This window comes from Sus scrofa, chromosome 10, assembly GCF_054392235.1.
Source record: "Sus scrofa isolate SSC_HxYL_T2T_F1_AM1 chromosome 10, Sscrofa_HxYL_maternal_Yorkshire_Landrace_v2.0, whole genome shotgun sequence".
Lineage (NCBI taxonomy): Eukaryota > Metazoa > Chordata > Mammalia > Artiodactyla > Suidae > Sus > Sus scrofa.
In genome coordinates, this window is record NC_139392.1 from 83,902,228 (window position 1) to 83,914,397 (window position 12,170).

Genomic DNA, 12,170 nt, shown 5'->3' on the forward strand with positions numbered 1-12,170 from the left:
GGGACTTAGTTCTTTTATCTGTTAAGTGGGAAAGTGTGGCTGATGATATCTGACATCCTTCCAACTCCAAAATCTTTTCCTTTTTTGGTCTAGTTTTTGGAAGCTTCTCTCCTGGGATATGTTCCCACAGAAATGAGTCAGAGAGCCTCAAGGCTCCTTTTGGGTCTAGAGTCCCACAGAAGGAACATTCTTTGTGAGAATGTACCCTGTCCACATAAAATTAATCATTTCTTGATGTAGTCAGCTGGAATTTCAGTACAAAGTTCTATGTGAATCATAGCAGATCAGGAAGCACCACTACCTCCCCTGGGGTCTATATAAGAGTTAACCTAAAGGCATAGAAAACAACCATTAACCAAACAAGATCTGTCTGGGAGATTTCCATGCACCCAGACCCTGTGTTGATCAGTAAATACTGTTGCTACTGGTTTAGGTTAACTGAGATTCAGTGCTTTAACTCCTTATATTTGGTACTCTGTTTTGGTATCTTGTTGCAAGGTATATCTTTTGCAGGATTTCTACCTTTAAGTGGGATGCGGCGTTAACAGTGTTTGTTTCTTAGGGCCAAAAATACTGAAAGAGGGAGGGACAAAGACTGAGAAATTCTCAGATTTGTAAAACTCAAGATAAATCAAATTAAGCATATACATTTCTCAGGATAAAACTATATAGGACCCTGAGTTTCCAGTACAATATGTAAAAAACTGTCTTAAGAAAATATCCAAATCATTCAATATCCACTTGACCTACCAGCAAAGAGTATGAGGTTTGTAAACCCTACCCCAATCCCAAAGGGTACACCCAGACAGGACAAAGCACAGAGCCATGAGGGACGGTACTACCCCAGGAGAAGCATCTGGAATTTTAAAGTCCAATTCACCTCTAGCAGAAGGAAGGGAAAACCATGCCACCTATAATGCAAACTTAAAAAGCCTAATGAGGCGTCTCTGACAAAACCAGGGCAAGAGACTGAAGAAAAGGAAGGAAACCTGGGAACTCCCTGGTGGCCTAGCAGGTAAAGGATCCCGCGTTGTCACTGCTGTGGCTCGGGTCATTGCTGTGGCACAGGTTCAATCCCTGGCCCGGGACCTTCTGCATGCTGTGAGTGCGGCCAAAAAAAAAAAAAAAAATCCCCAACCCATATATACAGCATTTCCAAAGGTCACTAGGTGAATTGGGTTTGGTTTTGGGTTTTTTTGTCTGTGTTTTAGTTTTAGTTTTTCGCCTTCCTCTGAAGCATCAGGGGTTGGAGGCAGGATGCAGGTTACAGGAGCTGGTGGACCAATGGTCTGATTCAGTATGGCAAGTCCTACGTTCCTATAATAAAGGGGAAATTACAGCGAATCACTTTGTATGCACACAGATCCAGGGGCACATGCACTCTCGTTCTCTGTCAAGGGGTCTGACTTTTCATCAATTAAGAAGTACTTAACAAAGAGAAAGCCTCACACCGAAACCAGGACAAGTATGGAAAACCCAGCCGAAGTGAGGGGGGTGGTCATTAGTAAGCGAAGGTTCATCTCACAAACCATGTGCAATGCCGCTCACCTGACAGGTGTGCAGTATCTTTAGCATCCTTCCCCTACCTGCACTATGCCAAGCAAGCAAAGGAAAAAAAAAACAAAAACAACAACAATAAAAAAAATCGAAATTAAACCAGAGAACTGACATGTCTCCATTCTATACGTGACAAAAAAAGAAGTGGGGAATTGAGCAGGTTTTCCCAACAAGAAAGCCAGAAGGATTAGAGGAAGAAGAACAGAAAATTCTACCAGTCACGTTCATATGTATTTCCTATCACACTCGGCAGAAAGTTCTTTGAAGGCAGACTATTTCTCACTCCTCTTTGTACCTAGAGCAAAAGTGTATGTCTTGCCAACAGCAGGCTTTCCATAAACATCCACGGATGAAGGAAACAAATTCCCATTCCAGTGAAGCTTCCTAATGGAGACTTCTATAAAACCTCCACTAAATGTACTCCAAATGAGTTCAATTTAAGGCTGTACTTATTCAAGGCTTGCGAAACATACCAGCAATGAAGGTGGTTTATGTCACGTGCTATTTTAATCAAAACAGCGTCTTTCGTTTTAAATTTGAAAACTCTCACGAGCTAATCCCAAGATGAGCAACTCGGTAAATCCAGCCACTCTGGTGGCAGAGCAAGTCTTTATTAACCGGATCTGTTAGCAGAGAGCTGAACCGCGGCTGAGCACGTGCTAATAACCTCATTACCCACTGGGGCCACGCAGACAGTATGGGGCTGAATCCAAACAAAGGATGCACAAAACTAGTTTCAGGATTTTTAAATTTAGGCTTTGAAAAAGTAGAGATGCAATTAAAAAATGCTAACATCCTATTAAGTACAAATCACCTAATTTGAATAGTTCATGTACATGTATACATGTATTTTTTGCCTCTCCCTCCAAACGGTGCTATTGTGATTCCATAACGTTTCAATCTTTCTTGCCATAAACCACAATATTTTGATTTTTTTTTTCTTGAAAAAACACAGCTTCACTTCTCATCTCAAACACTCTGAGCATCTCTTGATCACTGGGAAACACTTCTGTGCGACCCCCTTCTTTTTCTCTCTTCGCATGTTACAGGATCTAAAACTCACTTAACAAGATCAATGTATTGACTCTCTTCACATTAACACTTCCTGGAGGATTAGAATGAACCTGCTCCTTTTCCTCTTGAAAACATGGCCTCCTTTACATTAATATTACATTAATAACCTCTCCATGAACCAGTAAAAGCATAAGAGTGAGATGTGATAAACAGGGTTTTACCTGACTCACCCATTATCCTACTGAGCGCAGCATTTCTCGTGGGTGATTCGTCAAGGCCCTCAATCCCGCTGTAGAGGGAATGGGAAATCCTTCGTTCTCGCTCATCCAACACCGTTTCAATGGGCAGCTCGGGTCCAGAGGGGCTCCCAGGTGACTTCAGCTATAGAGAAGGGGGGAGCCAGGGAAAAAAAAATCAGAACTGGAGGCCCATTAGCAGCATGTGGGAATTATAACAACTTGCCCAAGGCCTGCATCCAACTGGGTACCAAATGAAGTAGAACTTTTCACCCTGTACCAAAATAATTTGTGATGACAGCTCTGCCTAATGACCAACTTTCTGTGCCACTTTACACTGTGCCTCCCATGAAGTTCTGTCAGATTTCAACCACTGGAGGAAAAATATGTATATTAAAGGCTTTTTTTTCCAGACGCATCTTGTTGCCTTTTTTTTTTCGTTTCAGTTGGGTGGTTAGGATCTGCTGAAGTCAATTTAAGTTATGGTTTAATTCCGAATTCCTTATGAGATATTGCTCTGCGCAAGACATGCCTTCCCATCATCAGAGTGGAAGCTGGAACTGTCCTTTTGATACTGAGTGTGTAAATACACCACCCCACAAGCACACCTTGGTGTGGGAGCCGGGAGAATGACTCTCTAGGACCGAAAGATCACTTGTCAGCGCGGGGGTCTTAAATAATACACTGAGCCTCAATGTCTTCCGTGAAATTAGAAACCGTCACCCCATTCTCTCATTGTGATCGTCGGAAGGAGACAGTCACGGAGAGCAAATAAACCCCAGGGTATACTGATAATACGGATGTGAAGACCTAATATTCTAATGAAGCGGAAAAAAGATGCCCATTTCACACAGACAATCTGCTAGATAAGCGAAGAAGAGAGGTGGATGTCTATCACCAGAATTAAAAGAGGATGTGGCATTCTTGAAGACACCTGTGCCTTGTAAGTTACATACTTGAGAAAAACATGAGTGAGAACTCTATGCAAGTGAGGCCGTTACACATCTGCTTCAAGGAGGAGCAAAGCACACAAATCCTCCCGAGGTGGGCTCGGAGGGTCACCCCGTCACTGACATCTTCTGATGCCTTGGAGCTGGCCTGCAGCCAGAGGCAGGGAGGGTGGGGGCGGGGGCACAGCGCAGCCCAGCAAAGTGGAGAAAAGACCGCACATTCCAAACAGATGAAACCGCAACTGTGGCTCCTTCGTCTGAACGAATTATTATTTCTGTTAGAAGCTATCATCTGTTTAATATAAATGAGATATTTAATGAAGTTCCAAACTGTAGACTTATCGCGCCCAGTTTGATAAGCACTGGGGAAATTTAATGCATTGAAGGGTCAACACAATTACAATTGGAGGCACGTCAAACTGCGGGAGAATAATAAACTTGCCGTGCTAGTGAATTAGACTCAACAAGGTTTAAATTGTGAAATGAGGATTTGTTTTATTAGTTTTTTTTTTTTTAATCGCAGATTACAACTGACAGCTTTACTGAAAAGTAAATTAAATATTCAAGGTCTCTGATGTAAAAAAAAAAAAAATACAAGAACATTTTCTGAAAGAATACTATGCTTAAACGCCAAGGTACCCTGCGGAGGTAAAAACAGAAACACAGCAAATACCCACTACCTTTAAAAACAGGCACGGGTGAATTTTTTTAACGGGCACATGCATCAAAGAGACCTGCTATACACGGCTCCACACTCCAGACCTGCATCCTGCACGTTCACTTATTTTATCATAAGACAGACAACACAGCCTCAAGTTTGCTTAACAAATACTTTTAATTGAACTGTATAACGCCACAATTTTCTAGATGATAAAAATCTTTATAAAGCACCTTTATGAGAAATCCCCAAATACCCCAAGAGGCTCTTTTAGAATTGTATAAAGTCAAATAAAAATTCCATTTAAAAAAAATAGCACATGCAGGCTTTCTGGAGAAAAACAATAAGATGCCTGTTCCTGAGAAACCTCGCACTGGAACACGTTCATGGGAAAGCATCTGCCCCTCCCCTACCTCCCTAAACCACGTCTAATTTGCATCTCAAAAGACAGATTTAAATGAAGACATCAATGGCCTCCTACATAAATATTTAACAGAAGATACAATGCCTTTTAATTTCTTTAAAAAAAAAACTGATTGGGGTACACAGCTTTGTTTTAAATCTTCAGCTATAGAGATTTTGACGATTTTTTTTGTGGTTGCAAGCAAAGGCCTTTGAGAAAAAGGAATGCATTGCATGGGAGCAGGAGGACAGCCACTCTGAGAAGGGCTGTCCTGGAAGAGTAGCCAGGCCTTCCTGCAATCTGGGTGGCTCCTAGGCCCTTTCAAAGTCTCCTTCTATAAAAACCTTATCAAATTAGGCTTCATTAGAAGACGACACCAAAATAGAAGAATGGCAATTTTCACTTCGCTCTTTCAACTGCAAAGATGTTCCTCAGTCCAACATAACTGAGTCTCAAGCAGGAGCAATTGTGTTGGACTGCCCTCAGCTCCAGCCCTAGGAAAACATGAAAGCCTTTGACCCGTGAAAGAAAAATCAGGACTTGATTGTAGCAAGATAACTCATCCTGGGAAGCAGCATAAAGTGACGGCCTTCTTCCAAAGTAATGTGGAAACCATACCCTGTACTCTTTGATCAGGCCATTTATTTTGCTTTGTGGTCACCATCCTCTCAAAATAATAAGCTAAGTGAATAATAAAGATTTATGCCTATCAGCTTTTATCGGAGTTCCCACCATGGCACAGCAGAAAAGAACCCGACTAGAAACCATGAGGTTGTGGTTCGATCCCTGGCCTCACTCAGTGGGTTAAGGATCTGGCATTGCCATGAGCTGTGGTGGAGGTCGCAGACACAGCTCAGATCCTGCATTGCTATGGCTGTGGTGTAGGCTGGCTGCTACAGCTCTGATTGGACCCCCTAGCCTGGGAACCTCCATATGCCAAAGATGCAGTCCTCAAAAGCAAAAAAAAAAGAAAGAAAGAAAGAAACACACAAAAAACTAAAAACATTTATTGGGACTTCATTACCTAAGGCATAAAAAGCAGGAATTACCCCATATCTAAAAACAATATGGTACACTCTTTAAAAAGATATTCAAAGATATATTGCTTTTATAATCAGAAAACGGTAAATGCTTTTTAATAACAAAAGACTGGACTTTGTCCAGTGAACATGCTTTGTATTATACACTTGGCCTACTCTTCCTAGAAAAAGGTAAAATATTGATTTACTTTAAAAAAAACTAAGACGATATCTACGGGGCTTAGTAAAATCTCATGTTGTTTAAATGTGCATTAGCGCGTCAAATTATGTCTTTCGCATCAAGGAAATCTATACCACCAACTCAACTACAAACTGGCATGAAAAGCTGGCATGGATACAGCCCTAATCCCCTTCAGCAAACCTAAAATTGGGTCCTAGTTAGTAGCAGGCACAATCTTATTATCCGACACTTCAGTCTTTGTAAGCTTATTCTATTTTATCCTCAATTCCTGGCATAGAGCAGACACTAGGTGAATAATTAGGTGAATAAAGTTGTTTCTGAGTGAATGACTTAGATTTTCTTAACCCAGTTTTGAGATCTGATACCTTTAGGCCACGTGGAAGCAGGCCTTTAAAGCCTGCACAGCACAACACTGCAAGTAAAAGACATTTGACAGAGATGCCAACCACACAGTGTAGAAAGTTCTGACACCCAACTGAAATGTAAACACAAAACAACGAATAAAAGGACAGACAAGGTTTAGCTTTGGAGAGGAGTGGCAGGGTTTCGGCATCCAGTTCTGGGCTCTGCTCTCAGGGGGACCTACGGTTAAGATCCTTCACATGGCCAGCGGCGAGGACTGGAGGGTGAGGTGAGCCCAGATGTGGCAGACCCGAAGCTGACCTCTGTCGAAGGCCAGGACTCACCTGTTCACTGTCCACTACTTCCCAGCACAGCTGGGAAATCACCTGCCTGAACAAGTCACACTCGCAGTCAATGAGACTCTCTAACGTGCCTCTTAATTATGCGCGGCCACCACCTTGGCCTTGCATGGCATTTGACCTCTCGGTGTTTAGTCTTCATACATAAAGAGAAGCAAAAATGATACTGTGGGCCCCTTCCTATTCTAATGGAGCTTTCTGATTCTAAGAGGAGGACACCCAGAGAGAGAGTTCATCTTCAAATAGTCCGCCGTCAGTTCACTGAGTTCCGACACATTTCTAAACCCACCCCTATCGGGATAAAGGACATTGCTATGAACGTCCTTCAAATCATTTCCCACTCAATCCCAATCCACCCAAAAGCCACCAATGATATTCCATCACAAAATAGTTTTTCCAGTTCTATATTTTCATATAGATTCAATAAGAATAGCGATATATGCTATTAATAACAAATAATATACAAATTAATCATCCCAATTAGTAGTCCAGTTGTCCACTGCTATAAAAATGCCTGCTATGACTATTAATTAGATGTTGCTATGCTACAGAGCAATTGGAAAGAAATGACCCTTCATTGATACTGACCCCGCTAATCATATATCCCTCTACTGCAATTTTTCAGGGGTCTTTTATAGAATTCTTGTGTACAGAGTTTGCCTATTTTGTTAAGTTTATTCCTAAGTAATTTATGGTTTTTGATATTATAGTATCTGACACTTTTATTTTATTTTCAAATTGTCTATTCCTAGTACATATAAATAAAATTGATCTTCGCCTACCGTTCTGTGACCTTCCTAAATTCACTTATTTGTTCTAAAGTAATTGCCTTGTAGATTCCTTAGGATTTTTTATGTAAACGATGATGTCATCTGAAAATAAAAACTTTTATTCCTTCTTAAAAAAATAATTAAATTAAAACAGCGCTTGGTAACTATATTCTTCAATATGGGGTCTCAGACAAAACTTCCTTCGTCTTATTCTCTGTTGGGACCAAGAAAGGCGTTTACAAGAAATCATGTCTAACAGAGATATAACAAAATGACTAAATGACTGCACCCTATGCCAAACTACCATAATTCCTATAAAAATGAATTTCTTTGGAACATGTAAAATCAGCTTGCTTCTCCCATACAGGCTCTTTTCTTTCTTATTTCCTTTCTTTCTTTCTTTCTTTCTTTCTTTCTTTCTTTCATGGGCCACCAGTGTGGCACATGGAGGTTCCCAGGGTAGGGGTCGAATCAGAGCTACAGCTAACAGCCTACACCACAGCCACAGCAATGCTGGTTCCTTAGCCCACTGAGCGAGGCCAGGGATCGAACCTACATCCTCAAGGATACTTAGTTGGGTCGGTTTCTGCTGAGACACAAGGGGAGCTCCCACACAGGTTATTTTCAATATGCAAGGAAGGATGTCAGGTGTTTACTCCCATTTCCCGATGTTCTTCAAAGTCCTCAACAAATTCATCCTTTGCTGTGATACCAATGTTTCTGCCTCTTGCTTTATGGATTTTTTCCAATGGAAAAGAAGTCAAAAAAGTTATCCTTCAGAAGCACAAACCAAGAGGAAACCATCTCTTTTCTCCTTTTTCAGGAAACAATTACTGCTTATGAAACGTTTTTAAATATTTACGTAAGAGCGTTAGATCTATTTATTTATTTTTTTGTCTTTTTTGCCATTTCTCAGGCCGCTCCCGTGGCATATGGAGGTTCCCAGGCTAGGGGTCTAATCAGAGCTGTAGCCGCCGGCCTACGCCAGAGCCACAGCAACGTGGGATCCTTAACCCACTGAGCAAGGCCAGGGATCGAACCTGCAACCTCTTGGTTCCTAGTCGGATTCATTAACCACTGAGCCACGACGGGAACTCCAAGAGCATTAGATCTAAAGACAGGAAAGAAAATCTGAATTACTGCCAAAATATTAATTTTGTTACCTGGTCTTGTTAGAACATCTAACGGGAACTACATTAATCTTTTCTGGAGACTGGAACCATCCTGTAGAGGATGGAAAGCTCTCAAAGGGATTTCGGCAAGGAGTGACACGATCAGTTTGTGGGAAGATGTGCTTTACTGCGGTGCAGAGAATGATGGCGAGAGGTCCTTCAGGGAGCTGCAGCAGAAAGCCCCGAGAGATGATGGGGCCAAACCTGGGCAACGGCAGGGGAGGGAGAGGAGGGCAGAAGAAAGGAGAGGGTCCAGAAGAGGCGGCTACGGAGACAGGAAAGGCATTTGAGAGATCAGAGCCACCCCAGGCTTCCAGCTTCTACAGCTGAAGAAACGGTGGCGCTATTTCGAGGGGGATGCGGAGAAGGGTTGATCAAGAGCTCAAGGAGCAACAGGTTTCGGAGAGGAAAAAGTACAGGTGCCTGAGAGACACACCAGCGGACATCTCTGTGGGCGGCTGGAGAGAGGGATCTGGAACGAGCGTAGAAGAAGGAACACCAGATTCATCACAACGTGGGGCCTGAGGACCAGGCGACAAAGGTCCCCCAGGGTGCATGTGCAGAAGACAGTGCCCAGCAAATGCTTCGAGAAACACCACCAGTAAAGGAACAGGTGGAAGAGCGCAGCCTTTGAGGAGACAGAGGGCCAGAGTCAAGTAGGAGAAAGATGGAGAGCCCGGAGGAAGGGATTCAGGACCGAGGCAGTGGTCACAGATGCCTGAGAGGTCCAGTGGAAGAGACAGAATTACCTTCCAGAGAATGTCTGCCACGTGCTACATGGGGACAAAGACCAGGGAAGCGCAGGGGAAGGCGATCCCCAGTGCAGAGGTGACAACTGTTAAACGTAATGAGGGAGTTCCCGGTGTGGTTCAGCAGTAACAAACCCAACTCGTATCCGTGAGGACTCGGGTTCCATGCCTGAACTCCCTCAGTGGGCTAAGGATCCAGCATTGCCATGAGCTGTGGTATAGGTCAGAGAAGAGGCTCAGATCTGGCATTGCTGTGGCTGTGGTGTAGGCTGGCAGCTATAGCTCTGATTAGACCCCTAGCCTGGGAACCTCCAAAGGCTGCGGATGCGGCCCTAAAAAGACAAAAAAAGAAGAAAGAAAGAAAACACACAGCACTTTCCCCATGTGAGAGGGCAAGGAGAGATGCACAAAAGATGTTCTTTTGCAAATTTTCATCTTCTCTAGCTTGAAATTAAGTATGCAATCCCTTGATTTAAAGATGAGTTAGTAAAATATAGTTCTGTGATGCTGTCAAAGGCTGGACCACAGGGCTGATGTATAGACCCAGAAGGAGAGAACTCAGCACATTATCTCGGCCTGAGGTTCATTCATGACAAGACGCCCCATGCTTATATCAATATTTACGGTAATGTAATGTACACATCCCCCCCCCAGTAATTCAGGGAGATGTTTTTCCAAAGGTAATATATAATATAAGTACAACAGCAGCAAAATCATGTCTTAAGACTTACGGGAAGCTGAAACAAGCTCTTCTGTCTTCATATAATTCTCTAGTTAAACCCTGTCAGTACAAAAGGCTTTTCGCTAGTATTACAAAGAAAGCACAGCACTCGTGATAAGATTTCCTTGATCTAATTGCTTTATAAGCTTACTCTATCCTAAGAAATAGTAATAACCAGCAATGTATGAAAATGATACCATAAAGAATATTGAATATTAAAGTCTATTACTGCCTACTGCCGCTCTTCCCTTACTTAAATCATTTTCATTCACACAAATTCACATGTGGAAGTGAATGAGATGCAGAGATATTGCAGTGGGATTCCAATGCCAAGTGTTTGCCAGGGTAACAGGGGATCAGATCAGTGCTTTTATCAAAACATTTTCAGGCTGGCACAGGTCTGTTTGGGGAACAAGAGGGAATCATTTAAACCAGAGTAAAGCAGGCTTGGATCCACGATGCTCACCATCAGTCCATTTCCTACTTTTTTTTTTTTTTCTTTTTTCCACTTTTTAGGGCCACACCCTCAGCACAAGGAGGTTCCCAGGCTAGGGGTTGAAAGGGAGCTGCAGCTGACGGCCTGAATCACAGCCACAGCGACTCCGGGTCTGAGCTGCATCTGCGACCTATACCACAGCTCACAGCAATGCCGGATCCTTAACCCACTGAGTGAGGCCAGGGATCGAACCCACATCCTCATGGATACTCATCGGGTTCGGTCTCACTGCACCACGATGGAAACTCCTCCGTTTCCTACATTTTAAGTCCTCCTATCACATTCAGTTCTTTTCTCTGAAGGAGAACTTTGAGAAGGTGCTAGAGATGTTAGTTTGTTTACAAAGAGACTAAAACTATGACATATTGTCCAGGAGAACATCCAGAGAGGAAACCCCATCTGTTTGTAATCGCCACTGGCTCCCCAGGACCTAACATGTAAATGATGCTCTGGGAACCTCTGTCAAATGAATACAGCCTATGAATACCAAACACGGAGCGATGTGTCCTGTGAACTTACTGTGGAGAATTTTTGACCAAGTTCCTTGTAAGACTTACATGACAAACATCAGTCAATGACTTGGAAACCAATAAAGACTATTATCCAAGAAAACCAATCCAGTAGCCCACTCTGAAAGATCCGTGTTTACATTTATCATGTGAATGTAAATGTGTTATTTCCCACGGTTTTCCACTCTGAGGTTTTTAGTTAAGGTGACATCGTATTCTCGTTGTTACGGAAATTGATGTGTTAATTATCATTAAGCCATGGTGCATTTGGAAAAGAAAAACAATATAAAAAATGGTCAGTAGACATTTAAAAATCGGGTCACCACTCCACTGACTACCCACTGCACTCAAGGGTATGTGGCAAAATCTGATTGCATTATCGGGCTGGGTGAGCCCCAACCACAACCTGAAGAGCTTGCTTTTTATAATAAACACAGCTTTTAAAATTAAGCAAAACATCCTGCTGAATAGCATTGAGAACCATGTCTAGATACTCATGTTGCAACAGAATAAAGGGTGGGGGAAAAACTGTAATTGTAATGTATACATGTAAGGATAACCTGACCCCCTTGCTGTACAGTGGGAAAATTTAAAAAAATAAAAAAATAAAAAAAAAATAAAAAAATAAATAAATAAAATAAAATTAAGCAAAACACCTAAGCAGTTGAGATACAATTTCCAGTTTGTATGATTTGCTAATCGTTTGCTTTAGGTGATTTAAAAATGGGGAGAGCTAAGCATCACTAGACACAGAGACCACAAAAACGTCACACTTTCAACAAGCAGGTCCCAACGGTTTCCTAGAGCTGGCATGTATTCTATAAAAGAATTTGGAACAAACTCTTTTCAGGTTCTAATACTAATGAACAAATCTATATACAACGCCCTTTAAATTTGCAAATGCCCTGCTATACAAGAAAGTATGTTTCTACTTGGGATGTTTCTACTCTTTGGGAAAACGAATGTTCATACCCTTCAGGAGAGAAAAACCTTCCCAGTCACGCCTAACCAGA

At 42.2% G+C, this 12,170-nt stretch overlaps 1 protein-coding gene across 50 annotated transcripts in view; it reads right to left on the reverse strand.

The window, feature by feature from the left end:
* The window catches only part of PARD3 (par-3 family cell polarity regulator), a 634,673-nt gene that overhangs the window by 231,463 nt on the left and 391,040 nt on the right, over positions 1-12,170 (reverse strand). For 29 of the 50 annotated variants that reach the window (XM_084980461.1, XM_084980477.1, XM_084980458.1 and 26 more), the window contains one exon: positions 2,802-2,952. In XM_084980461.1, the coding sequence (XP_084836587.1) occupies positions 2,802-2,952 (151 nt within the window). Of the gene's footprint in view, positions 1-2,792; positions 2,953-12,170 lie in introns of all 50 variants that reach the window. The other 21 variants (XM_084980471.1, XM_084980466.1, XM_084980484.1 and 18 more) reach the window with 1 other exon arrangement.